The sequence below is a fragment of the Ambystoma mexicanum genome, chromosome 2p (assembly GCF_040938575.1).
Source record: "Ambystoma mexicanum isolate Mex_15411 chromosome 2p, UKY_AmexF1_1, whole genome shotgun sequence".
NCBI lineage: Eukaryota > Metazoa > Chordata > Amphibia > Caudata > Ambystomatidae > Ambystoma > Ambystoma mexicanum.
Window position 1 is genome coordinate 720,405,086 of NC_090923.1, and position 26,454 is coordinate 720,431,539.

At 47.1% G+C, this 26,454-nt stretch overlaps 1 protein-coding gene across 1 annotated transcript in view; it reads left to right on the forward strand.

The window, feature by feature from the left end:
• MAP4K1 (mitogen-activated protein kinase kinase kinase kinase 1) overlaps positions 1 to 26,454 on the forward strand; it is an 869,227-nt gene that overhangs the window by 280,231 nt on the left and 562,542 nt on the right. Inside the window, exons 2-3 of the mRNA XM_069644317.1 lie at positions 2,758 to 2,815; positions 12,021 to 12,111. Of these exons, the coding sequence (XP_069500418.1) occupies positions 2,758 to 2,815; positions 12,021 to 12,111 (149 nt within the window). The remainder of the gene's footprint in view (positions 1 to 2,757; positions 2,816 to 12,020; positions 12,112 to 26,454) is intronic.

Genomic DNA, 26,454 nt, shown 5'->3' on the forward strand with positions numbered 1-26,454 from the left:
CTCTGATGTGTTAAGTAGGATCAATTGAATGTGGCATTTCTGTGATGGCTGGGATAGATGGTCTCTGGTCCTGCTGTTTTAGTTGGAAGCAATGGAATATGGTCCTTTTGTGATCAGTGGAACCACTGGATCTATTTTAACAGTTCTAGCTTTAATTGATGGCCCTCCTATGTTTAGCTGGATGGGTGGATTCTGGTCTTGTGGTGCTAGAGATTGACAATCTCTAGTCTGGTTGTGTTTAGTGGGATACATTGCAAATGGCATGTGTGTACTCGCTGGGGTTCTTTCCCTCTATCCATGCGACGCTAGCTGGTATTGATGGCCTTTGTCCCTGCTATGTTTAGTTGGGCGGGTGGATTCTGGTCTTGTGGTGCTAGAGATTGACGATCTCTAGTCCTGTTGTGTTTAGTGGGATACATTGCAAATGGCATGTGTGTGCTCGATGGGATGGTTTTCCTCTAGCCATGCCATGCTAGCTAGTATTGATGGACTTTGTCCCTGCTATGTTTAGTTGGATGCCTGGATTCTGGTATTGCGGTGCTAGAGATTGACGGTCTCTAGTCCTGTTGTGTTTAGTGGGATATATTCCAAATGGCATGTTTGTGGTTTCTGGGATGGTTTCCCTCTAACCATGCCATGCTTGCTAGTATTGATGGATTCTGCACCTGCTATGTTTAGTTGGATGGGTGCATTCTGGTCTTGTGGTGCAAGAGATTGACGATCTATAGTCCTGTTGTGTTTAGTGGGATACCGTGCAAATGTCATGCATGTGCTCACTGGGATGGTTTCCCTATAGCCATGCCACACTAGCTGGTATTGATGGACTCTGTCCCTGCTATGTTTAGTTTGATGCATGGATTCTGGTCTTGTGGTGCTGGAGATTCACGATCTCTAGTCCTGTTGTTTTTAGTGCGATACATTGCAAATGGCATGTGTGTGCTCGCTGGATGGTTTCCCTCTAGCCATGCAACGCTAGCTAGTATTAATGGACACTGTCCCTGCTATGTTTGGTTGGATGGGTGGATTCTGATCTTGTGGTGCTAGAGATTGACGATCTCTAGTCCCGTTGTGTTTAATGGGATACATTGCACATGGCATGTGTGTGCTTTCTGGGATGGTGTCCCTCCAGCCATGCCATGCTAGCTGGTATTGATGGACTCTGTCCCTGCTATGTTTGGTTGGATGGGTGGATTCTGGTCTTGTGGTGCTAGAGATTGACGATCTCTAGTCCCGCTGTGTTTAGTGGGATACATTGCAAATGGCATGTGTGTGCTCGCTGGGATAGTGACCCTTCAGCCATGCCATGCTAGCTGGTATTGATGGACTCTGTCCCTGCTATGTTTGGTTGGATGGGTGGATTCTGGTCTTGTGGTGCTAGAGATTGACGATCTCTAGTCCCGTTGTGTTTAATGGGATACATTGCAAATGGCATGTGTGTGCTTTCTGGGATGGTGTCCCTCCAGCCATGCCATGCTAGCTGGTATTGATGGACTCTGTCCCTGCTATGTTTGGTTGGATGGGTGGATTCTGGTCTTGTGGTGCTAGAGATTGACGATCTATAGTCCTGTTGTGTTTAGTGGGATACCTTGCAAATGTCATGCATGTGCTCACTGGGATGGTTTCCCTCTAGCCATTGCACACTAGCTGGTATTGATGACCTTTGTCCCTGCTATGTTTAGTTGGGTGGGTGGATTCTGGTCTTGTGGTGCTAGAGATTGACGGTCTCTAGTCCTGTTGTGTTTAGTGGGATACATTGCAAATGGCATGTGTGTGCTCGCTGGGATGGTTTCCCTCTGGCCATGCCATGCTAGCTGGTATTGATGGACTCTGCCCCTGCTATGCTCAGTGGGATCGATTTACTCGGGCCTTGCTGCGTTTTCTGGGCTTCATGGATTGTGTCCCTGTTGTGATGGATGACATTAATCGTGTCTAGTCCTGCAATGTTTGCCGCAATTGGTGGTCTCTGGCCATGTTCTGTTAACATGGAATTATGGATTCTTCCCCTGCGGGGATCATTTCTTCTATTGGATTCTGGTCACGCAATATAACCCATGTCCATGGAAGGCGGCACCCGGTGGGCCAGCAAAATAAAAGCTGCCAATGTGTGGCTTATTGTTCCAGGACGTTTATGCCTGTTTTTCCACCTGCCTCTACCAGACAAAAGTGCGTGTGTATGTGTGTGTGTGTGTGAGAGAGAGAGAGAGAGAGAGAGAGTGAGAGAGTGAGAGAGGGAGAGAGAGAGAGAGAGAGAGAGAGAGAGAGTGTTCGTGCATGAGTGTAGGAACATGTGAATGTGGGAGTGGGTGATGCAATATATGATGGAGCATGAGTTAGCTTGTCTATGTTGGTGTGCTTGCATATGTGTTTGTGTGTGTATGAGGGGGGTCTGTGTGTGGGTGTGCAAATGCACATTATTGGCGTGGAAATGGAAGTTCAAGGTCGGGTTCAGGAAATCCTCCTTGGATTAAATATGGAGCTGTGTGTGTGTGTGTGTGTGTGTGTGTATACACACGTGTGTTCATAGCACACAGTTAAAAATAATGTATATGAACACTATCGCAAGGTGGAAATCAAGTATTTAGAAAGTTGTTCAGAGCATGTGGGGTGGCGATGCATGTTTTATAAGGTAGGAAACCGCGCCATATGAAAACAGCGTATTTCAACTGACCCATCTAATGTGCAAATACCTTACTTAGCCCATCTATAACACTGGCGCGGGTCACTGACTGATTCTGTTACTGTCACTCCTGTTTGCAGGCGAGAAACAAGGACACGGGCGAGATTGCTGCCATAAAGATTGTGAAAATGGAACCAGGTGAGAGTCCCTGTTCAATGTCACGCGCCACGTGCCTGCACATGCTGCTGCGCTGTTTATAGAGGTAGGACTGGGATGAAGCAAGAGTGAAGGGGGCAGACAGAGCAGTCTTCACGAGTGGCATGGGGAGTTGCATGTGTGACTGAGTCCTAAAGCAACAGCATCAGTCCCTGCCCGCAGATTCGTTTTTATTAGAAGAACGTGCACGGAACAGAGGAGTGAGTGTGAAGGGCCCAGAAAGGCCTTGTGTTGGTAAAATGCTGAGCACAAGGGTTACATCCAAGCAGTGACGTGGAATCTCATTCTGCCATAGAAATCACACTGCACATGCGTGCATGTGTGCATTTTGGCTTACTGCACAAAACCCAGACTCATTTAAAAGGTTGCTTTAATGTGCCAGGCCAAAGCTTAAAATTAACCGCTTACCTAGCTCCATGGCCTTACAGACTAAAGAACTATTTTAAACCACCAATTAAATCATTAAACATTTTCATTTTCCCCGACAATTAAATAAAACCACTTCTTCCCTAACTATCCCTTGGACCCTACCGTCTCCTTACCGCTTCTCCAGGCATCCCGCTTTCTCCCCGGGGCCATGCCCCTCCAGGCTCAATACCTGTTCCCCCGGGGTGGCCCGCTTGTGCAAACAGCACCACCCCATCCTTTCCCGCGCCATTCCCCATTGTGCTTCCCTCCCCCCACATCTAAAGGGGCCATGCCCCCGGCAACCAGAACCACTTCAAGACCCCTCTGACTCCCCTCTACACCAATCTCCCCCTTCCTATGACCTGCAGCCAGTCTGACCTGCCACATCGGCAACAGAAATTTTACATTACAACTTCACTAGTGCCCCGACCTGTCACACAAAACTACCAGATAAATCGCCCCTTAAACAGACCCAAAAAACCCCGGAAAAAAAATAAAAAAATAAAAAAAAATAAAAATAAAAATAAAACTTGACATGGAAGGTAAAAAACCTGCAGAACCCAAGTACATGCACCCCCCCCTTATAAATAAAAACAGATACAAGACCTAACCCAAAAGAAAGGGGTGGGAGGGTGGGCCAATCTGAAAGTCCAACCGTCGCCTGCCTCCTGAACCTTCCCTGAAGGCTTAAGTACCCCCCTGGAGGCGCTCTACCCCCCACGGCCACTCGCTGGCCGTGTGCAGCGCCAAAATACACCCCGGGGGAAACGCTTTGTGTTCCCCCCGGGATCCCCTTCGGAGGACTACAGTTAGATTCCATCTTATAATACTCACTCGCCATACCCAAGACAGAGTCCCAGTCCCAGACGGCTGCACAATGATGCAGTGACAGTCTCTTCACCTATATGTGTGTGCCTTGCTTCTCAGGGAATAATAGCCGGGACTGACGAGTCCTTAGGGTTTGTGTATTGTAAATATTGCATGCCGTGCCCGTTTTTTGCTCTGTTGTCGTGTGCGTCTGCAAAGCATAGTCGCTTTTACTGTCTCCCTTTAGCCTCGGAAGTCGCTGCCCATCTGGCCGCTAACTGTAAGTGCAATGCCACTCTTCAACCAGTGAAAGTCACTGATCACGCTGCAATTAATTGCCCGTGTCCTTCTTTCCTTGTGTGGCATTTGCTTCATATGGTAAACGGAAGACACTGCCACCCAGAGGTATCCAAGGAGCTCATTTTAGGTGAGCCATAACAAAAAATCTAAGGACGCCGCCACCTTACTCTCTGCCATGCAAATACTGTGGATCGCATGGAGTCCGCCTGCAAAGCGGACAGACTCCTCAGGAATGCATTGTAAACGCTGCCTTCCATGCGTACATAGCACGCAGAGTTTACTTTACTCGCACGACGGAGTGCAAAAGGGTGGCGTAAAAGTGTGTATGCTACCTTTTTACCTTCCCCTTTTGCACTGCACTGTGCACATGAGGAACATTTGGTGGCTAGGTCCTGTGTATGCAAAAGGCCCCGCTTAGCAGCTTCCCACCAGCGGACTCCAGTTGGAGCTCTTAAGTGCTGCTCCAAAGGACCAAAAAGAGAGAAAGGACATAACGAAAGTAAGGAGAAAAATGTATTTACACAGAAGGATTTTCAGCCTTTTTATGAAAGCATGAAGAATGCTGATGTTCTGTACTTCGGCCTCAGCAATAGTACAGGAACTGTCAACGGTCCTGCGACATTTAAAACCCTTGCTGAAGAAGGTGAAAGGTGTGACTGCTCTCTGAGGACGTGGGAAAGTAGACCACTTAAAGCACGCTTTCATGTAAAGGGGCGCTTGGCCAATGGTGGTGCAGTTTACCAACTATGCTGATGACACCCAGCTGTTGAAGGAACTGAATGGTAACTATGCCAATGACTCTGAGAGGTCAACTTCCACCTACAGAGCCATTAAACACTGGATGTGTCTGAATAGCTCTAAAACAGAACTCATGGTTTTTGGATCAACTCAAGCTCGAGCTAAGCTTGACCCAAGATATTCCACCATCATTATCGAGGACAGCAGTGTTCTGGTTCTGAATAATATGAAGACACTTGGTGTTCATTTTGAGTCGTCTCTTGGTGCAGCGGCGCCAACTGATAATGTTGCAAAAAATATGCAATACCATCTGAAACTCTTGAGACAAATCAAACCTTTTGTCTCTAATAAAAATGGTGAAACTTTGGCTAGAGCCACGATTATGGCCAGGATCAGGGGCGTTGCTAGGGGGGGGCTAGGGGGGCTATAGCCCCTGGTGTTTTGGTTGTAGCCCCGGATAGAATCTCAGGAGCTACAGCCAAACGACTAGCTAGCCCCCAGTCCCAACAGTTCCGACATCAGCGTAGCCCCGGGTCTTTTCCAGACTTAGCAACTCCCCTGGCCAGGATTGATTATTGTAATGCACTCTTAAGGGGTCCCGGTAAGGGTAGCATCCAGAATAAAGCCGTCCGGATTGTTAAAAACGTCTCCTGCAGAGCTCGCATTTCTGAATTTTGAAAACAACTGGACTGGCTGCTTGTAGCTGCCAGAGTGGATTTCAAGATAAATTCCTTGCCACATAGTGAACGGAGGATAGCACCGGTGCAACGCGCCAGTCTTGGGATCAAGACCACGCAGGGTAACAGAGGTTCGAATGCCGGATCCGCGCCGCCGTCATAAAAAACACAATTAAATAAATAAGTGCCTTTACGTACGGCTCCTTCTTACCTTAAACACAATTTAGTGCAATACGAGCCAATGAGTGCTTTGTGCTAACCTTCCTGTCTGCTCTAGAGTTAAGCATGGGAATGGTCGGTCTTTCCCGACTCAGGCTGCCCTTACCTGGACTTCCTTGCCTATTGATTTATAGCAGGAAAGGAACTTGTCCTCCTTTCGGAAACGTTTGAAAACCTGTTTATTTGAATAACTGACTCCCCCTCTTGCCTTGATTTCTTCTGTGTCCTGTCTCTTATGTTGCGTCTTCTGTGTTGGTGTACGCACTGATGTCTGCGGGCTTTGGCGCTAAATGAATATATTATAAATAAATAAACAGTGTTTTGTGAACAAGAGTTACCAGCTTGACTACAACCCTATCCTTTAAGGGCAGCCAGGGCAGTTTCCTTAACACAGGGAAATGTGGGAATGTCTTGGTAAGAATCATGGCTGCCATATTCTGTCCAACCTGCCCCTGTTGAATATATGTTGTTCGGGACAGCTGCATAAAGCGCATTGCAGTCATCCATTTTTGCGCCCATCAGGCCTCTAACAATGGACGCACAGTGCTTTTCCAAATGGAGGGGCCTCACTCGGCCAAGCAGCATCATCTGCGTAATTCTGAACAAAAGCACCCCATGATCTTTTAAGAGGTCACGCAGCGGCTGCATATAAACGGGAATTGGTGAAATGCAGGAACCTCGGGGTACCCCATACACAGCTGGTTCTGGCAAGTTCACATGTGAGAAAGGAGCCAAACCAGTTGGCAATCCTTTCAGATGCCATACCTATATCTCTAAAGCACGGAAAAAGTGTAGCAAGGGCGAGAGTGCAAGTAACATAACAGGGTCGATTTGTTCTTGATCTACAATTTGTAGAAGGGAGACATGTATATCCAGAAGGAGCATTTTGGTCCCCCTCTCCAGACGAAAACCCGACTGGCAGTCCCTTAAGAACCGATGGCATTCCACATGAGCCTGCAGCTGGATGGTGGCAGCACAGTTCAAACCTATTAACAGGGTTCTATGTTCATTCATTCCCAGTTTTTTTCCCCAGCATTTTTTACCAAAATCTTTGCCCGAAAATAAATCATTGCTTTTTTTATTATTTGGGGGTGTCCCCCCAAGCCTCTCCTGCCATATTATTAATTCCCTATTGCCCAGTCCAACCTACCCCTTATATTCCCCACCCCCATATTTTTTGATGAGTTTTATTCGGGCAAAATGTTTTGGCAAAAAGTACAGTAGAAATCAAAAACGGCAATGAATGAACGTCGTACCATTAAAAGAAGGCGGAATTAGTGGTAGGATGATGGCTGGCACAGTCCAGAGGTTCTAGGCAAGGTTTCTTCAGAAATGAGGAATTGATTACTATGCAAATCCATGGACCTGAAAGATCCCCACAGTCTTTGATGACTTTAGCAGGACATGGATCATCAGCAAATGGTTGGTTTTAGAATATTCAGAATAGATTTTGCCTTACCTACATGTCTCTCTGTGTGAATACTTGCACTGCTGGACAGTCTCCTATCCTATGTTTCTCTCCCTCTGTGAGTATTTGCACTGCCAGTCTCCTGCCCTATGCCTGTCTCTCTGTAGGAAGTATTTGCAGTGCCAGTCTCCTGCTCCATTTTGTCTCACTGTATGAAGTATTTGCACTGCCAGTCTCCTGTCCTATGAATGTCTCTCAGTAGAACACATTGGGCCTCATTAAGACCCTGGCGGAGTGGGTTTACGCCAGCGGTATTCGCGGCGGACCCGTCCGCCCTACTACGAGTTCCCGTAGCGCCATGGAGCGTTTTTTCCGCCTGGTTTTTCCGGGCGGAGAAATCCATGGCGCTACGGGACCTTGTTGTTAATTACGCCACCGTATTTTACGGTGGCGTAATTAACGCCTTCCCCACTCCCATTATACCCTATGGGGCAAAAATGGGAATGGGGAAGGGTAAAATGGGGAATGGGGATTTACCGCCCCGCCAAGGTCGGAATGGGGCGGTAAATCCGCCAACCCCCATGGCGCTATCGGCAGCTTTCCGCCGTGCTCCATGGTGCATTTTGCGCCACGATTTCCGCCAGGGTCGTAATGAGGGCCATTGTATCTATGTGATCACAGAGCCGTCCATAATGTCGACTTTCCAAATGCCGACTTCCATTACGGCGTGGCGCAGTGATCACATAGATCACTTTGGCCTGCATCCACTACCCACCTCCATCTCTCCTCTACGCCCCTCCCTACTCACCTTTCCACGGCACACTTCTGTGTGTGCCGCCAACTCACCTCTGCCCCTGCAGCATCAGTTCCCTTGAACTAGCGTGGCTCAGAAATGGCGCTGGAGGGTCCTTATTTTTACTTTGCCATGCACTGAAAACCTCGACTCCCATTACACTGAACAAGGGAGGCAGGGAACACCCCCGCAAACCCTACTCGCCGTATTCGGTGTAATGGGATTTTTTATTTATTGGCATAGATCCAGCTTTTGCCCCTTACCAACATTCAGACTAGTGTAGAGGAGGAGCCAAGTACCCCTACCTCAACCGTTCCGCCCCTTTTACCTGTATGTTGGAAACCAGAATATGTGACATATGCAGAACAGTTGAACCAACAAAGAGCAGAGAATGGACTTTGTGTGGTACCAGTGAAAATACCGACAGCAAAGAGACTCTTGGAGGCAAGGTTCCCATTGAGAAAACCATAACTGCATACAAGAAAATATGATGGCCATTTGAATTAAATCCCTGAAAAAGCAGAGCCAATAAATGGCAATGGCGAATGGTAACGTCACTAACCATTGCCAGTGTACATCACACAGACCTGAGATGACGTACCTAGAAAAGATGCAGAGACCAGAGAATGCAGATATTCTATAAGGCATCAAGAAAGTATCAAGGATAAGTGACATATTGGGATCAAGATGAAGAAGCTTATGCCACAGAAACAGATGAAGACATTGAGTCATTTTACACGTGTACAGATGCAAAAGAAACGCAATCAGGCAAAGTAATCTTGAAAGCTAGCTTTAAGCTTATAGTGAATAGATTGCGGCAAGCGTGACATACATATATACTTATGGATAAATAAAGGATGGATGCTTCCACTACGCATTATAGCAGTGCTGGACAGTAGCAAGAAGGCGTCATTTCTCGTGTGCCGCAGTTAAAAAGCAAATTGAATTACAAAGTGAATCTCAGCAGATGAGGCTGGATGAGCAAAGAAGCCAAGGTCTTATCAAACTGGAGTGAACTCACATTGGATACAAAATCGTGTGAAAGAACAAAACTCCTGTTCAGAAGGCATGAACATATCAAGGAAGAAGTCTGAGGTTTATTAAAAAATAATATTGAATGCACCAAAAGGCTCAATTCCATGGTCTCTAGTCACATGGAAGTATGAAGTTGGACGAACGCAATGGTCACACCTACGCACAAGGGCAGACCGTGCTTATCACTCGCTAAATTTCTCAGAGCTAAGAGCAAACTCATGGTCGAGCTTCAAAGCCTAATTGACAGTAGACCACTGAGGTGATGATGGATTGATCAGCTAATTGGTGGTAAGCAATGGTTAAGGCGAGCTCACCAGCACCTGGATGGCAAGCCTCCATGCTGCTAGATGTAGATGGAAAAGTACTGACGAAGATTATAGTGCCAACCTGTTGTAGAGGACTCTGTAATTAGGGGTCCTATAGTTGTGTAAACCAATGGGACGGTGTGTATTTAGTGATATTCATAGTGGTCATTTTTAGGGGAGGGCTTAGTTGCCCCACCTGATGTTAAGTAACCAATCACACATTCACACTTTTTTAGATTAGTATGGATCGTATACTTAGATGTTCACTTAGAGCCAATCCCCTATACTCAGGTTTTTGTAGTTTGCCACGTAGGATGACGTTTGTACATACACAACTTAACGTCATTGATGATGAGTTTTTCTTGTAAGATTTCTGTTTTTACTAAGAATGTTTAAGTAAGAGGGTTCGAGTGAGTTTGTTGATGTTTGTTATGCTCCCTGTTTTAGATAACTGATATTAAAACAGTCTTCCTTTTGCCAACTACCTGAGTCGTTTGGATTATTGATGTATGAATAAAAATCTGCATCCCCAACCATTGCCAGGGTAATTGCTACTCATCTTAAAGGGCAGGGCTATCCAATTTACTGCGACTTTAATCAGAATTTTGGTAAGGGGCAAAAGCGCAGTAATTGTACTAGTCAGCCTTTTTGAATTGACATTTTGGTATAGTCCCAAAATATTTGCACTGCCAGTCTCCTGTTCCTCCATGTTGTCTCACTCTATGTAGTATTTACACTGCCAGTCTCCTGTCCTATGTATGTCTCCCTGTAGAAAATATTTGCACTGCCAGTCTCCTGTTCAGTGCTTTAAGTGGGATTAGAAATTGAGGGGGGACTCTCGCTAGGTGGGCCATGCCCTCTATCGAGAGCCCCCCCTCGCCTAAGGGGGGGGAGCTGCGCTGCTAAAAGAAGTAGAACTGGGGCGCACAGGCATTATTACCTTTGATGCCCCCAGCTCCTTCTTTTAAAAGAAGGGGGTGGACACACCAAAGATGTTACACCGGTGTGCCCCAGATCACACACAGCAGGCAGCCTTTTCATTCAAAGTGCCGCATGGTGCAGCGCTTTAACCACAGGCTCCTTGAAAAAAGGGCTGCTGCTGGCTTCATGTTGGGTGATGACTATTTACTCTGAAGTAAAAGGGGAGCTGGGCAGTACAGCCCTCCTCGTGTTTCAGAGTACATAGACATCAAGCAGCATGCTCTGCATGGTTACACCTGCTGCTCGAGGGTGTCAGAACTTCGGTTTAGAAAAAAGAAAAGGCGATGCCTTTTCTTTTTTTATAATCCGAAGTGATGACACCTGCAACCAGCTCGTATAACCGTGCAGCTGTTACATGGGCTGCCTCAGGTGTCAGCCTGTCTGGGGCTAGTCCGGGGTGGGCAGTGGCAGGGCCCCGACTCGGGGTCCCTTTCTGGAGACTGCGGTACTCAGCCCGGCTAGCCCTGGCCCACTTAAAGCTCTGCTCCTGCTCCACGTTGTCTCACTGCATGAAGTATTTGCACTGCCATTCTCCTGTCCTATGTATGTCTCCCTGTCCAAGTTTTTGTGCTGGAAGTCTTCTGTCCAAAGTTTGTCTCTCGGTTTGGAGTATTTGCAGTGTTTCCCTGTGTGCAAGAAACTCAGAAGACTGAGACACAAAACATTGCGCACAGAAGCGCAATGTACTGTGGGTCAGCTTCCATGTTCAGGGCCTGCAGACAGTGAGTAAAGGCCGCCGGAGCCCACAGCGAGTAAGTGGGAGAGGGGTTTGGAAGGGGCAACGCAGTGGAGGACGGGCAAGGGTGAACTGGGAACTAAAAGAGGCCCTAGAAATAATGTTCCATGTGGCCCCATATTACACATTTTCAGAAAGCCCAACCCTTTTCCTATGGGAACATGTGGAAATATCACACAAAAGAGGGCCAGGGTGCAAAGGCCTACTAGGAAATCTCTAGAGTTCCCTACAGGCCAGTCCACCCATGAGGACGGGCGCCTCCCGAAATGGACTGGTAGAGGGCCAGGAAGAAAAGACTGACCTTGAGGGTGTGGCCTTCTTGGCCTGGAATCTACAAGTTTAGTCTCTTGTTCCCAATCCCAGCCTTCTGAATATCTACAGATTTCGTCCCCTGTGCTTGACTCGCTGTATGAAGTATTTGCACTATCAATCCCCGGTCATATCTTTCTCTCCCTATAGGTGTATTTGCACTGGCAGTCCAAAGCTCTCTTGCGTGTCTCTTAATGAAGTTTGTGCAGTGTCATTCCCCTGCCTCATGTCTGTCTCTTTATGAAGTATTTGCAATGCCAATCTCCCCTTTGATCCGCCATTTTCTGTAAGCACATGGCGTGGCCTTGTAAACCGATCTCTCCCCCTTCAATTGGATTGGCTGCTTGGCCCTGTGAGTTCCTCCTCTGTGCAGACAGTGATTGCAGCCTGCCCTTAAGGGCTTTCTCTGTGCATTGTAAGGACACTGCCTGTATGTCACTCTGTCACTTGCTCTGTGCGTCTCTCCCACAGAGGACGACTACTCCATCATCCAGCAGGAGATCCTGATCGTGAGGAGCTGTTCACACCACAACATCGTGGCTTACCATGGGAGCTACATTAGGTGAGAGAGCCGTGGCACGCGGCCCCGAGGGCAGGCGATGCTTGTGTGTGGTGCAGATTTCTGTGTGATGGGGAAATCGGAGTACTTATGACTTTGGGTAGTATGGTTTCTGGAGTCCATGGCTTATAAACGTCTTCTTGCCGACTGTATCAAAGATATACACATCAGCAGACACTCACTGCCAGGGCAGGACTTGAGCCTGAACAAGGTAGAGCAATGTTTGTCTTGCCGAAGCTGCTCTGTCCTCAGGCTCTAGCACAGGAAATCGATAGACAAATTGTGGGATGGAGGCACAACAACATTTCAACAATTTTTCTTGTACGTGTAATGCTGGGGGATTTGTAGGTAATGTGTGTAGTTTAATAAGAGATGCTTCAGGTGCAGCTGGGAAGATTTCGAGTCCACTCGGATTCCAAAATATGAAACACAAAACAAACACCGGACGTTGCCGACTGGTAGCCCTGTGCTGCACTCCCAATGGGATATAATCCCAAACTTAACTTAATTTCACAACCAGTTCATAAGCGCCTGAAAGGAGCCAATTCGCCCAGGTAGTTTGGTAATTTTCAGACAACAATATTCAGATTTTTTCTTGTATTTCATTACAAAATAATGGTTCATAAAACATATCCATGTTCACATATTCCTGTACATCCGCTAGAATCTAATCAAGTCACACCAAACTAATTGAAGGCAGGTTTAAACGGAGGTCGGAGGGACCGGTAATTCCCCATTCACCAGGGCCATTCCCAGCCCCCATAGGGCTCAATGGGAAGGGGGAAGGCGGCAATAACGGTACCGTAAATTACGGTACCGTTATTGACCCCGGAGTCCCTTTGCGGGTCCCGTCAATAACGCCTGCTAAAAGCAGGCGTTAAGGAAGGACCTGCAAAGGGAACTCGTAGTAGGGCGGTAAGGGTTTAACGGCACCGGTCTCGTTACCGGTGACCGTTAACCCTTACCGCCCTACTCAGAATGAGGCGCAATGTACTGTAATGCTCAGAACAAAACCAAGAGTTATGTGAAATTATGGAATTTTTACACAGCTATTGTATATTCCTATTGAGCGCTCTTTCAGCTCAATTGCGTTATTGTTGTTTGAAATACCCCATTGTATATCCCTTTTCTGAATTTGTACCCCACACTGTGCGCCTAACAGTGTGGTGAAATTGAGTGTGACATATAAACACGATTTTACCTGTTTAAACCTGCCTTGAGTCAGTTTGGTGTGAATTGACTATCTTCTAGCAGGTGTACAGGAATATGTCAACATGGATATGTTTTATGAACCATTATTTTGTAATGAAATGCAAGAAAAAGTCTGAATATTGTTGTCTGAAAATTACCAAACACCACCAACTACAGGGCGAATTGACTCCTTTCAGATGCTTATGAACCCCATCTGGTTGTGAAATTAAGTTTGGGATTATATCCCATTGGGAGTGCAGCACAGGGCTACCGGTCAGCAACGTCCGGTGTTTGTTTTGTCTAGCACAGGAAACTCACAGATCTGCTCTGCCGATCCTCACACTGGACAAGCAACCCACGCTTCAGCGTGCAGACTGCTTTCAGAAGACTCCACAAACTGACAGATCTGCTCTGAAGCCGATTTCTCGCATGGCCGACCAGACTGCTTTCAGAAGACTCGGCCTGGGACGCTGAATACAGAAACCGCAGAAACAGCTAAAGTCTCACACACTGTCCAAACTAGTATATATGTCCTACAGCTCAAATTATTTTTGCTAGGGTGAGTATTGTGACCAATGAAAACAGCAGAGTGCAAATACCAGTGTCCCCTCAAAGGGATTTGTTACTGAATCACCATAAAACAAGTTTCAAATTGAAAATTGAAAATTCTTAAATTCCCAAAATGCTGTTGACTTTTATACAAATCGCCAGGATTGAGGTTTGTGAGGAAATACTGTGTTGTGTTGCACCACTTCACCTGTGACCTGGCCTGGGGCCACATCTATTGGCCTGGCCCCTCCTCCACCGAACCATGACCCTCTAAGGAGGAGAGCGTTTCCCACTAAATTCTTTCCATTTCCAGCGCTGCAGTCACTTCTGATATCCCAGGTGCCCTTATGTATGCATTTTCCCACCAATGCTCATTGGACCACTAACCTCTTTTCGGCAGGGACATTTTTTTACCCTTGTCTTTCTCTGTCTCCTCTGGCTCTTGCCCTCTCTCCCTCACTTTCTTTTTTATATTTCTTTACCTTTGGCTTTCTCTGTCTCCTCTGTCACTGCCTCTCTGCCTCTCGGTCTCTCTCGTTCTCTTTCTTTCTCCCTCTCTCTTCTTTACCTTTGTCTTTCTCTGTTCCCTCTGTCTATCTGTCTATCTGTCTCCCTCTCTATTGCTTTACCTTTGTTGTCCTCTGTCCTCTCTCATTCCCTCTCTCGATATTTTTTTTTCCTTTATTTTTCTCTGTCCCGTCTGGTGCTTTCTCCCTCGTTCTCTATTTGGTCTTTCTCTCTCTCTCTGTCCGTCCCCGTCTTTTACTGTAATTTCTGTCTCTCTGATTTCTGTTTGGTCTGTCGCTCTTGGCTTCATTCTTTCTACTCTCTATTTGGTGATAACAATATTCCGCCATCTTTTTTTCTCTGTCTAATCCCTCTTTGCCTATAACACCTATTTATTAATTCCCATTTATTTACCCTGTGTCTGTATCTATCACGTATTATGCCTCTGTCTCGCTAGTCTCCACTTGGCTTGTGAATGTTGTCTCCTTTCTTTCTCTCTTGTAAGTTGATGGGCAATAAAATGCATTTTATCTCTCCTTCTCTTTGGCTAGTTTTAGCTGGTATCACCCTTTCCCTCTCCCCACCCATCCTTCTCCCTTTCTCAGTCATCCACTCAAATGTTTCTGCATCATCTTTGAAAAGCCGAAATCCCCTGTAGTGGGGTGATCGTTTAACGCCTCTTATTGGGAGACAGGTGTAGGCTGGCACACAATATACAGCTTAAACCTTCACTTATACCTTGACCCGCCTCTTACCTGTCTCCAAACACCGCTCTCCTGGGTTCAAGATTTCCCCAGTGAACCTCGCTATGAAAGTGGTAAGGGTAGGGAAGATCAAGAGGTTAGGTCAAGCAGGTTGCCCAAATTACCCATAAGGAGAAAACACAAGGTTAGAGTAACTGGATCACAAAAGGAAAGGCGGACAAAAGGAATGGTGGTGTATGGTTCCTTAGTTGTTATATGTTCACTTATATACTTTTACGGTACACCAGCAGGGTTTTATGAGTTTCTGTAAAAGAAAAGGACAAACCACAAGAAACTATATACAAGGTAACTAAACCTAGCAGCTGCGTCACTAAAAATAAAAAGAGTCTTTAACAAATATATACAAAGTTTATACAGTGCATTGTATTAAAAACTATTTGAAAACACCTTAGTTGCAAGGCAACCTACCCAGACTGTCTCAAGATCTCTGCTGCTGCTCTCTTGATCGCCTTTCCTCTTGGGCTCTTCTGTGATGGCTATCGTGGCAGCAGCAATGGCAGCAGGGGTGGTGGCAGATGCAGCAGCAAGGGGTGTGTGGGGACCCCCTAAATGCTTTACATGGGCTGTGCTGCGCATGTCAGTTACAGCCTAGCACTCAGAGGCAACGTGGGGCCCCCACACCACTCACTCCACCTGGGCCACGTCTGCCAGATGTGCCCAAGGGAGTTCAGGTGGGCCACCTGAAAGGGTGGACCCTTTCTTTTTATCCAGCCCCAGGAGGCCCAACAACACATTGGGAGCTTCCGAGCTATGGCGAGCACTAATCATTAAAGGTGCCCGGAGCCCAGCGGTGATGAGAAGCCACATGGGGGGTATCTGTGCTAACAAATGCTCTCCTACTAGCCTGGGTAGTGCCAGCATTAAGACCCGGGCTGTGGTGGTGAACAGCGCTGAGCGGAGCACCTCTAACCCTCTCGGAGGCTTGACCGTTGTGTCAGGTGCTCCACTCGTGGCAGGCAACATGGTCTCTCATTTTTTTTTAGGGTAAAGGTACCCTCACGTTGGCACGCATCCGGATCCTTTACTCTAATGTGTTTCTTATCATGATCCCCAGCGCGGCTTTCGTGCCAGGGAACCGATTTTCTTTTTTTTATGTCGGGATCCCCGGCATGGCTTCACGTGCTGGGGATCCTTTCTTCAATCCCCCAACCAGGGGTTACACCCCTCTTGCTGCTCATGTCCATTCAAACATGCCATCTAATTCTAATTTTGCTGCTTTGCACCCACCCTCAATCTCTTTCCGATCTCTTTCTTCTTAGTATAACCTGTAGTCGTGGTACTCCCTCTTTCCACTTTTTGCCTGTCCATTCACCCTCTCTCTTGAATGTCTCTATCTTGTAATGCTTGTCCTCACCCCAGTACCCACCCACATCTACTGATTTCTCTCTGGCTCTCTTTGATTTCTTGCTGTCTATCGGTGTAGTTTCACCATGACTAGCTCTGGTCTCTCTGGCTGGTGAAGTATTTGGTTCACTTGTCTCATTCTGTCCCCCGCGTCTCTCTGAGGGACAATACCTTATTAATTCTCTTCCTGCTTCTTTCCTCAATCTGGCTAGTAACAGCTGCTCTGTCACCCGCATCCCCTGTTTTGTCAACCTCACCCGCAGGACCTAACTTCTAACTGCTGTTGACCCCTTATATGTATGTATGTATGTATGTATGTATGTATGTATGTATGTATGTATGTATGTATGCATGCAATTTATAAGTTACCTCCCAGCGGGGAAGCACAAAGCACTGTACATAGGGGTAGGACAGGGTGTGGGGGTAATAGCGGTAGCTGGGTAGGTAGGGGAAACGAGGGAGGTGGGGGTAAGTTGGGTTGAGTGGAGCAATCAGATTGGTGGGATGTTCTTTAAAGAGAAGCGTCTTCACATTTATGTACCACTGCTTTCATTGTTTGGCACCCTTATGCCAATGCCCTGCCTCTCCTTCCCGCCCCTTTCCTCTCTCTTCCTTTTACATCCTAGTCATAGACCTCTGCCAATAGTAAGCTATTATCTCCACTTCCTCACGCTTCCAAGCATACGCCCTTTCCCTCTCAATGCTGCCTCCAATAGCATGCCTTGCTTATCTGTCCCTCCTCTACTCTCTCTGACAAACGCAGCTAGCATTCTGCTCGCATCCCCCAGCTTCCACCCTTCCCTTTCTCAATCTCCATGTGTTCACTGCGTAGCTTTCATTCATCACGCCACCCATGCCGTCATCGTTTTCTGTCAATACGTCGTCCATCGTTTACTGCCATCAACAAATGAGGTTAACTCTTCACTCGTATTGCCCGCCCCTTTGCAGTCTCGTGTGTCCTCCACAGGGTTGATGTTAGTATCTAGCTTGCATTCATCACCTCACCTTGCCTAAGGTTAGTTCTTATTCCTCCCCCTGGTCAGTCTACTCAGAAACTCACTATATCCCTTCCTTCTTCCTCCTCCATTCTATGTTCCCAACCCAGTTCAACACAAACCACCCAGAATGTTGAGATCATCTTCCGCTGACCTGCTTATTGTGCCCAAGTACAGGTACCTGAAAGGGGGTGGGAGCTCCTTTTCCTTTTCAGGTGGTTGAGTTGTGGGATTCTCAGCCATCAAGATTTCCTTATATTCCAGATCATCTGGGGGTCAGATGTTACTTGCAAACTTTTCTGTTCCCTCAATTTCAGTTGTCTTACCATCACTGCGGAGGAAAGAGTTTGGAATTCTGAGAGAGTTTTTAGCATAAAGCTGCCTATTCGTGGCCGTCACACTATGCAAATCCCGTTACCCTAACTTGCCATACCTTGCAGGGATCGAAATAAGGATTTGATTAGCAGGAACTAAAAGCAGCACCTGGGTATCCGGCATCACCCAGTAAGCAGGAGCTACCTCTGAAAACCAGGAGCTATTATATAGCATGCCGTAAATTGTACTCCCACATGAGATGCAAACTAGAACCTTTTGTCAATTAAATATCACCCCTTAAGCTTTCAAGGTCTTCAGAATGTGTCCTAGGGCATGTTTAGGCACATTCCTGAATGCATAGGATTAATGGCATATGGATATATTTGTATGGCACCAATTGACCTTTAGAACCAAATGTAGCTCCTGGTAGCCGTTGGTTTCAAGCCTATCAGGCTCTACTATTCTGGAAGCAGGAGCTAAATAGCTCCAAATGCGCCTCAATTTCGAACCCTGCCTTGTAGTTCAGACTCACACAGTGCGCCACTCTCCTCAGCCTCTACTGAAGGCTGTTACCTTTCTCATGTTGCCTTACACAGAGCGCTGCTCTCCTCAGCCTCTAATGAAGGCTGTTAGCTTTCTCATGTTCCTTTACACTGAGAGCTGCTCTCCTCAGCCTCTGCTGAAGGCTGTTAGTTTTCTCATTTTGCTTTAAACAGGGCACTACACTTCTCAGCCTCTGCTTAAGGCTGTTAGCTTTTTCATTTTGCTTTACACAGTGGGTCACTTTCCTCAGCCTCTGCTGAAGGCTGTTAGCTTTCTCATTTTGCTGTACACAGTGCGCCGCTCTCCACAGCCTCTGCTGAAGGCTGTTAGCTTTCTCATTTTGCTTTACACAGTGCGCCGCTCTCCTCAGCCTCTGCTGAAGGCTGTTAGCTTTCTCATTTTGCTTTAAACAGTGCGCCACTCTCCTCAGCCTCTACTGAAGGCTGTTAGCTTTCTCATTTTGCTTTTCACAGGGAACCACACTCCTCAGCCTCTATTGAAGGCTGTTAGCTTTCTCATTTTGCTTTACACAGTGGGCCAAACTCCTCAGCCTCTAAGAAGGCTGTTATCTTTCTCATTTTGCTTTACACAGGGCGCCACTCCTCAGCCTCTACTGAACCCTGTTAGCTTTCTCATTTTGCTTTACACAGGGCGCCACTCTCATCAGCCTCTACTGAAGGCTGTTAGCTCTCTCATTTTGCTTTACACAGGGCGCCACTCTCTTCAGCCTCTACTGAAGGCTGTTAGCTTTCTCATTTTGCTTTACACAGGGTGTCACTCTCCTCAGCCTCTACTGAAGGCTGTTAGCTTTTTCATTTTGCTTTGCACAGTGGGACACTCTTCTCAGCCTCTACTGAAGGCTGTTAGCTTTCTCATTTTGCTTTGCACAGTGGGCCACTCTCCTCAGTCTCTACTGAAGGCTGTTAGCTTTCTCATTTTGCTTTGCACAGGGTGCCACTCTCCTCAGCCTCTACTGACAGTGTTAGCTTTCTCATTTTTGCTTGCACAGGGCGCCACTCTCCTCGGCCTCTACTGAACGCTGTTAGCTTTCTCATTTTGCTTTGCACAGGGCACCACTCTCCTCAGACTTTACTGAAGGCTGTTAGCTTTCTCATTTTGCTTTACACAGTGGGCCACTCTCGTGAGCCTCTACTGAAGGCTGTTAGCTGTCTCATTTTGCTTTACATAGGGCGCCTCTCTCCTCAGCCTCTACTGAACGCTGTTAGGTTTCTCATTTTGCTTTACATAGGGTGCCACTCTCCTCAGCCTCTACTGAAGGTTGTTAGCTTTCTCATTTTGCTTTACACAGGGCGCCACTCTCCTCAGCCTCTACTGACGGCTGTTAGCGCTCTCATTTTGCTTTACACAGTGCACCACTCTCCTTAGCCTCTACTGAAGGCTGTTAGCTTTCTCATTTTGCTTTACACAGTGGGCCACTCTCCTCAGCCTCTACTGAATGCTGTTAGCTTTCTCATTTTGCTTTACACAGGGCACCACTCTCCTCAGCCTCTACTGAATGCTGTTAGCTTTCTCATTTTGCTTTACACAGGGCTTCACTCTCTTCAGCCTCTACTGAAGGCTGTTAGCTTTCTCATTTTGCTTTACACAGGACACCACTCTCCTCAGCCTCTACTGAAGGCTGTTAGCTTTTTCATTTTGCTTCACACAGTGGGCCACTCTCCTCAGCTTCTACTGAAGGCTGTTAGCTTTCTCATTTTGCCTTACACAGGGTGCCACTCTCCTCAGCCTCTACTGAATGCTGTAACTTTCTCATTTTGCTTTGCACAGGGAACCACTCTCCTCAGCCTCTATTGAAGTCTGTTAGCTTTCCATTTTGCTTTGCACAGGGCACCACTCTACTAAGCCTCTACTAAAGGCTGTTAGCTTTCTCATTTTGCATTGCACAGTGGGCCACTGTCCTCAGCTTCTACTGAAGGCTGTTAGCTTTCTCATTTTGCCTTACACAGGGTGCCACTCTCCTCAGCCTCTACTGAATGCTGTAACTTTCTAATTTTGCTTTGCACAGGGCACCACTCTCTTCAGCCTCTATTGAAGTCTGTTAGCTTTCCATTTTGCTTTGCACAGGGCACCACTCTACTAAGCCTCTACTAAAGGCTGTTAGCTTTCTCCTTTTGCATTGCACGGTGGGCCACTATCCTCAGCCTCTACTGAAGGCTGTTAGCTTTCTCATTTTGCTTTAGACAGTGGGCCACTCTCCTCAGCCTCTACTGAAGGGTATCTTTCTCATTTTGCCTTACACAGGGCGCCACTCTCCTCAGCCTCTACTGAAGACTGTTAGCTTTCCATTTTGCTTTGCACAGGGCGCCACTCTACTAAGCCTCCACTGAAGGCTGTTAGCTTTCTCATTTTGCTTTGCACAGTGGGCCACTCTCCTGAGTCTCTACTGAAGGCTGTTAGCTTTCTCATTTTGCTTTAAACAGTGGGCCACACTCCTCAGCCTCTACTAGAGGCTGTTATCTTTCTCATTTTGCCTTACACAGGGCGCCACTCTCCTCAGCCTCTACTGAAGGCTGTTAGCTTTCCATTTTGCTTTGCACAGGGCGCCACTCTACTAAGCCTCCACTGAAGGCTGTTAGCTTTCTCATTTTGCTTTGCACAGTGGGCCACTCTCCTCAGTCTCTACTGAAGGCTGTTAGCTTTCTCATTTTGCTTTGCACAGAGCGCCACTCTCCTCAGCCTCTACTGAATAGTGTTAGCTTTCTCATTTTGGCTTACACAGGGCACCACTCTCCTCAGCCTCTACTGAAGGTTGTTAGCTTTCTCATTTCGCTTTACACAGTGGGCCACTCTCCTCAGCCTCTATTGAAGACTGTTAGCTTTCTCATTTTGATTTACACAGGGCGCCACTCTCCTCAGTCTCTACTGAACGCTGTTAGCTTTCTCATTTTGCTTTACACAGGGTGCCACTTTCCTCAGCCTCTACTGAAGGCTATTAGCTTTCTCATTTTGCTTTACAGAGGGCACCACTCCCCTCAACCTGTACTGACGGCTGTTAGCACTCTAATTTTTCTTTACACAGTGCGCCACTCTCCTCAGCCTCTACTGAAGGCTGTTAGCTTTCTCATTTTGCTTTACACAGTGGGCCACTCTCCTCAGCCTCTACTGAAGGCTGTTAGCTTTCTCATTTTGTTTTACACAGGGCACCACTCTCCTCAGCCTCTACTGAAGGATGTTAGCGTTCTCATTTTGCTTTACACAGGGCATCACTCTCCTCAGAATTTACTGAAGGCTGTTAGCTTTCTCATTTTGCTTTACACAGTGGGCCACTCTCCTCAGCCTCTACTGAAGGCTGTTAGCTTTCTCGTTTTGCTTTACATAGGGCGCCACTCTCCTCAGCCTCTACTGAACAGTGTTAGCTTTCTCATTTTTGCTTGCACAGGGCGACACTCTCCTCAGCCTCTACTGAACACTGTTAGCTTTCTCATTTTGCTTTGCACAGGGCACAACTCTCCTCAGACTTTACTGAAGGCTGTTAGCTTTCTCATTTTGCTTTACACAGTGGGCCACTCTCGTGAGCCTCTACTGAAGGCTGTTAGGTTTCTCATTTTGCTTTACATAGGGTGGCATTCTCCCCAGCCTCTATTGAAGGCTGTTAGCTTTCTCATTTTGCTTTACACAGGGCGCCACTCTCCTCAGCCTCTACTGATGGCTGTTAGCTTTCTCATTTTGTTTTACACAGGGCACCACTCTCCTCAGCCTCTACTGAAGGATGTTAGCGTTCTCATTTTGCTTTACACAGGGCATCACTCTCCTCAGAATTTACTGAAGGCTGTTAGCTTTCTCATTTTGCTTTACACAGTGGGCCACTCTCCTCAGCCTCTACTGAATGCTGTTAGCTTTCTCATTTTGCTTTACACAGGGCACCACTCTCCTCAGCCTCTATTGAATGCTGTTAGCTTTCTCATTTTGCTTCACACAGGGCTTCACTCTCTTCAGCCTCTACTGAAGGCTGTTAGCTTTCTCATTTTGCTTTACACAGGGAACCACTCTCCTCAGCCTCTATTGAAGTCTGTTAGCTTTCCATTTTGCTTTGCACAGGGCACCACTCTACTAAGCCTCTACTAAAGGCTGTTAGCTTTCTCATTTTGCATTGCACAGTGGGCCATTCTCCTCAGCCTCTACTGAAGGCTGTTAGCTTTCTCATTTTGCTTTATACAGTGGGCCACACTCCTCAGCCTCTACTAGAGGCTGTTATCTTTCTCATTTTGCCTTACACAGGGCGCCACTCTCCTCAGCCTCTACTGAAGGCTGTTAGCTTTCCATTTTGCTTTGCACAGGGCGCCACTCTACTAAGCCTCCACTGAAGGCTGTTAGCTTTCTCATTTTGCTTTGCACAGTGGGCCACTCTCCTCAGTCTCTACTGAAGGCTGTTAGCTTTCTCATTTTGCTTTGCACAGAGCGCCACTCTCCTCAGCCTCTACTGAACACTGTTAGCTTTCTCATTTTGCTTTGCACAGGGTACAACTCTCCTCAGACTTTACTGAAGGCTGTTAGCTTTCTCATTTTGCTTTACACAGTGGGCCACTCTCGTGAGCCTCTACTGAAGGCTGTTAGCTGTCTCATTTTGCTTTACATAGGGCGCCTCTCTCCTCAGCCTCTACTGAACGCTGTTAGGTTTCTCATTTTGCTTTACATAGGGTGCCATTCTCCTCAGCCTCTACTGAAGGCTGTTAGCTTTCTCATTTTGCTTTACACAGGGCGCCACTCTCCTCAGCCTCTACTGATGGCTGTTAGCGCTCTCATTTTGCTTTACACAGTGCACCACTCTCCTTAGACTCTACTGAAGGCTGTTAGCTTTCTCATTTTGCTTTACACAGTGGGCCACTCTCCTCAGCCTCTACTGAATGCTGTTAGCTTTCTCATTTTGCTTTACACAGGGCCCACTCTCCTCAGCCTCTACTGAAGGATGTTAGAGTTCTCATTTTGCTTTACACAGGGCATCACTCTCCTCAGAATTTACTGAAGGCTGTTAGCTTTCTCATTTTGCTTTACACAGTGGGCCACTCTCCTCAGCCTCTACTGAAGGCTGTTAGCTTTCTCGTTTTGCTTTACATAGGGCGCCACTCTCCTCAGCCTCTACTGAACAGTGTTAGCTTTCTCATTTTTGCTTGCACAGGGCGCCACTCTCCTCAGCCTCTACTGAACACTGTTAGCTTTCTCATTTTGCTTTGCACAGGGCACAACTCTCCTCAGACTTTACTGAAGGCTGTTAGCTTTCTCATTTTGCTTTACACAGTGGGCCACTCTCGTGAGCCTCTACTGAAGGCTGTTAGCTGTCTCATTTTGCTTTACATAGGGCTCCTCTCTCCTCAGCCTCTACTGAACGGTGTTAGGTTTCTCATTTTGCTTTACATAGGGTGGCATTCTCCCCAGCCTCTACTGAAGGCTGATAGCTTTCTCATTTTGCTTTACACAGGGCGCCACTCTCCTCAGCCTCTACTGATGGCTGTTAGCGCTCTCATTTTGCTTTACACAGTGCACCACTCTCCTTAGCCTCTACTGAAGGCTGTTAGCTTTCTCATTTTGCTTTACACAGTGGGCCACTCTCCTCAGCCTCTACTGAATGCTGTTAGCTTTCTCATTTTGCTTTACACAGGGCACCACTCTCCTCAGCCTCTATTGAATGCTGTTAGCTTTCTCATTTTGCTTCACACAGGGCTTCACTCTCTTCAGCCTCTACTGAAGGCTGTTAGCTTTCTCATTTTGCTTTACACAGGGCACCACTCTCCTCAGCCTCTATTGAAGTCTGTTAGCTTTCCATTTTGCTTTGCACAGGGCACCACTCTACTAAGCCTCTACTGAAGGCTGTTAGCTTTCTCATTTTGCTTTACACTATGGGCCACTCTCCTCAGCCTCTACTGAATGCTGTTAGCTTTCTCATTTTGCTTTACACAGGGCACCACTCTCCTCAGCCTCTACTGAAGGATGTTAGCTTTCTCATTTTGCTTTACACAGGGCACCACTCTCCTCAGCCTCTATTGAAGTCTGTTAGCTTTCCATTTTTCTTTACACAGTGCGCCACTCTCCTCAGCCTCTACTGAAGGCTGTTAGCTTTCTCATTTTGCTTTACACAGTGGGCCACTCTCCTCAGCCTCTACTGAAGGCTGTTAGCTTTCTCATTTTGTTTTACACAGGGCACCACTCTCCTCAGCCTCTACTGAAGGATGTTAGCGTTCTCATTTTGCTTTACACAGGGCATCACTCTCCTCAGAATTTACTGAAGGCTGTTAGCTTTCTCATTTTGCTTTGCACAGGGTGCCACTCTCCTCAGCCTCTACTGACAGTGTTAGCTTTCTCATTTTTGCTTGCACAAGGCGCCACTCTCCTCGGCCTCTACTGAACGCTGTTAGCTTTCTCATTTTGCTTTGCACAGGGCACCACTCTCCTCAGACTTTACTGAAGGCTGTTAGCTTTCTCATTTTGCTTTACACAGTGGGCCACTCTCGTGAGCCTCTACTGAAGGCTGTTAGCTGTCTCATTTTGCTTTACATAGGGCGCCTCTCTCCTCAGCCTCTACTGAACGCTGTTAGGTTTCTCATTTTGCTTTACATAGGGTGCCACTCTCCTCAGCCTCTACTGAAGGTTGTTAGCTTTCTCATTTTGCTTTACACAGGGCGCCACTCTCCTCAGCCTCTACTGACGGCTGTTAGCGCTCTCATTTTGCTTTACACAGTGCACCACTCTCCTTAGCCTCTACTGAAGGCTGTTAGCTTTCTCATTTTGCTTTACACAGTGGGCCACTCTCCTCAGCCTCTACTGAATGCTGTTAGCTTTCTCATTTTGCTTTACACAGGGCACCACTCTCCTCAGCCTCTACTGAATGCTGTTAGCTTTCTCATTTTGCTGTACACAGGGCTTCACTCTCTTCAGCCTCTACTGAAGGCTGTTAGCTTTCTCATTTTGCTTTACACAGGACACCACTCTCCTCAGCCTCTACTGAAGGCTGTTAGCTTTTTCATTTTGCTTCACACAGTGGGCCACTCTCCTCAGCTTCTACTGAAGGCTGTTAGCTTTCTTATTTTGCCTTACACAGGGTGCCACTCTCCTCAGCCTCTACTGAATGCTGTAACTTTCTCATTTTGCTTTGCACAGGGAACCACTCTCCTCAGCCTCTATTGAAGTCTGTTAGCTTTCCATTTTGCTTTGCACAGGGCACCACTCTACTAAGCCTCTACTAAAGGCTGTTAGCTTTCTCATTTTGCATTGCACGGTGGGCCACTGTCCTCAGCTTCTACTGAAGGCTGTTAGCTTTCTCATTTTGCCTTACACAGGGTGCCACTCTCCTCAGCCTCTACTGAATGCTGTAACTTTCTAATTTTGCTTTGCACAAGGCACCACTCTCTTCAGCCTCTATTGAAGTCTGTTAGCTTTCCATTTTGCTTTGCACAGGGCACCACTCTACTAAGCCTCTACTAAAGGCTGTTAGCTTTCTCCTTTTGCATTGCACGGTGGGCCACTATCCTCAGCCTCTACTGAAGGCTGTTAGCTTTCTCATTTTGCTTTAGACAGTGGGCCACTCTCCTCAGCCTCTACTGAAGGGTATCTTTCTCATTTTGCCTTACACAGGGCGCCACTCTCCTCAGCCTCTACTGAAGACTGTTAGCTTTCCATTTTGCTTTGCACAGGGCGCCACTCTACTAAGCCTCCACTGAAGGCTGTTAGCTTTCTCATTTTGCTTTGCACAGTGGGCCACTCTCCTGAGTCTCTACTGAAGGCTGTTAGCTTTCTCATTTTGCTTTAAACAGTGGGCCACACTCCTCAGCCTCTACTAGAGGCTATCTTTCTCATTTTGCCTTACACAGGGCGCCACTCTCCTCAGCCTCTACTGACGGCTGTTAGCTTTCCATTTTGCTTTGCACAGGGCGCCACTCTACTAAGCCTCCACTGAAGGCTGTTAGCTTTCTCATTTTGCTTTGCACAGTGGGCCACTCTCCTCAGTCTCTACTGAAGGCTGTTAGCTTTCTCATTTTGCTTTGCACAGAGCGCCACTCTCCTCAGCCTCTACTGAATAGTGTTAGCTTTCTCATTTTGGCTTGCACAGGGCACCACTCTCCTCAGCCTCTACTGAAGGTTGTTAGCTTTCTCATTTAGCTTTACACAGTGGGCCACTCTCCTCA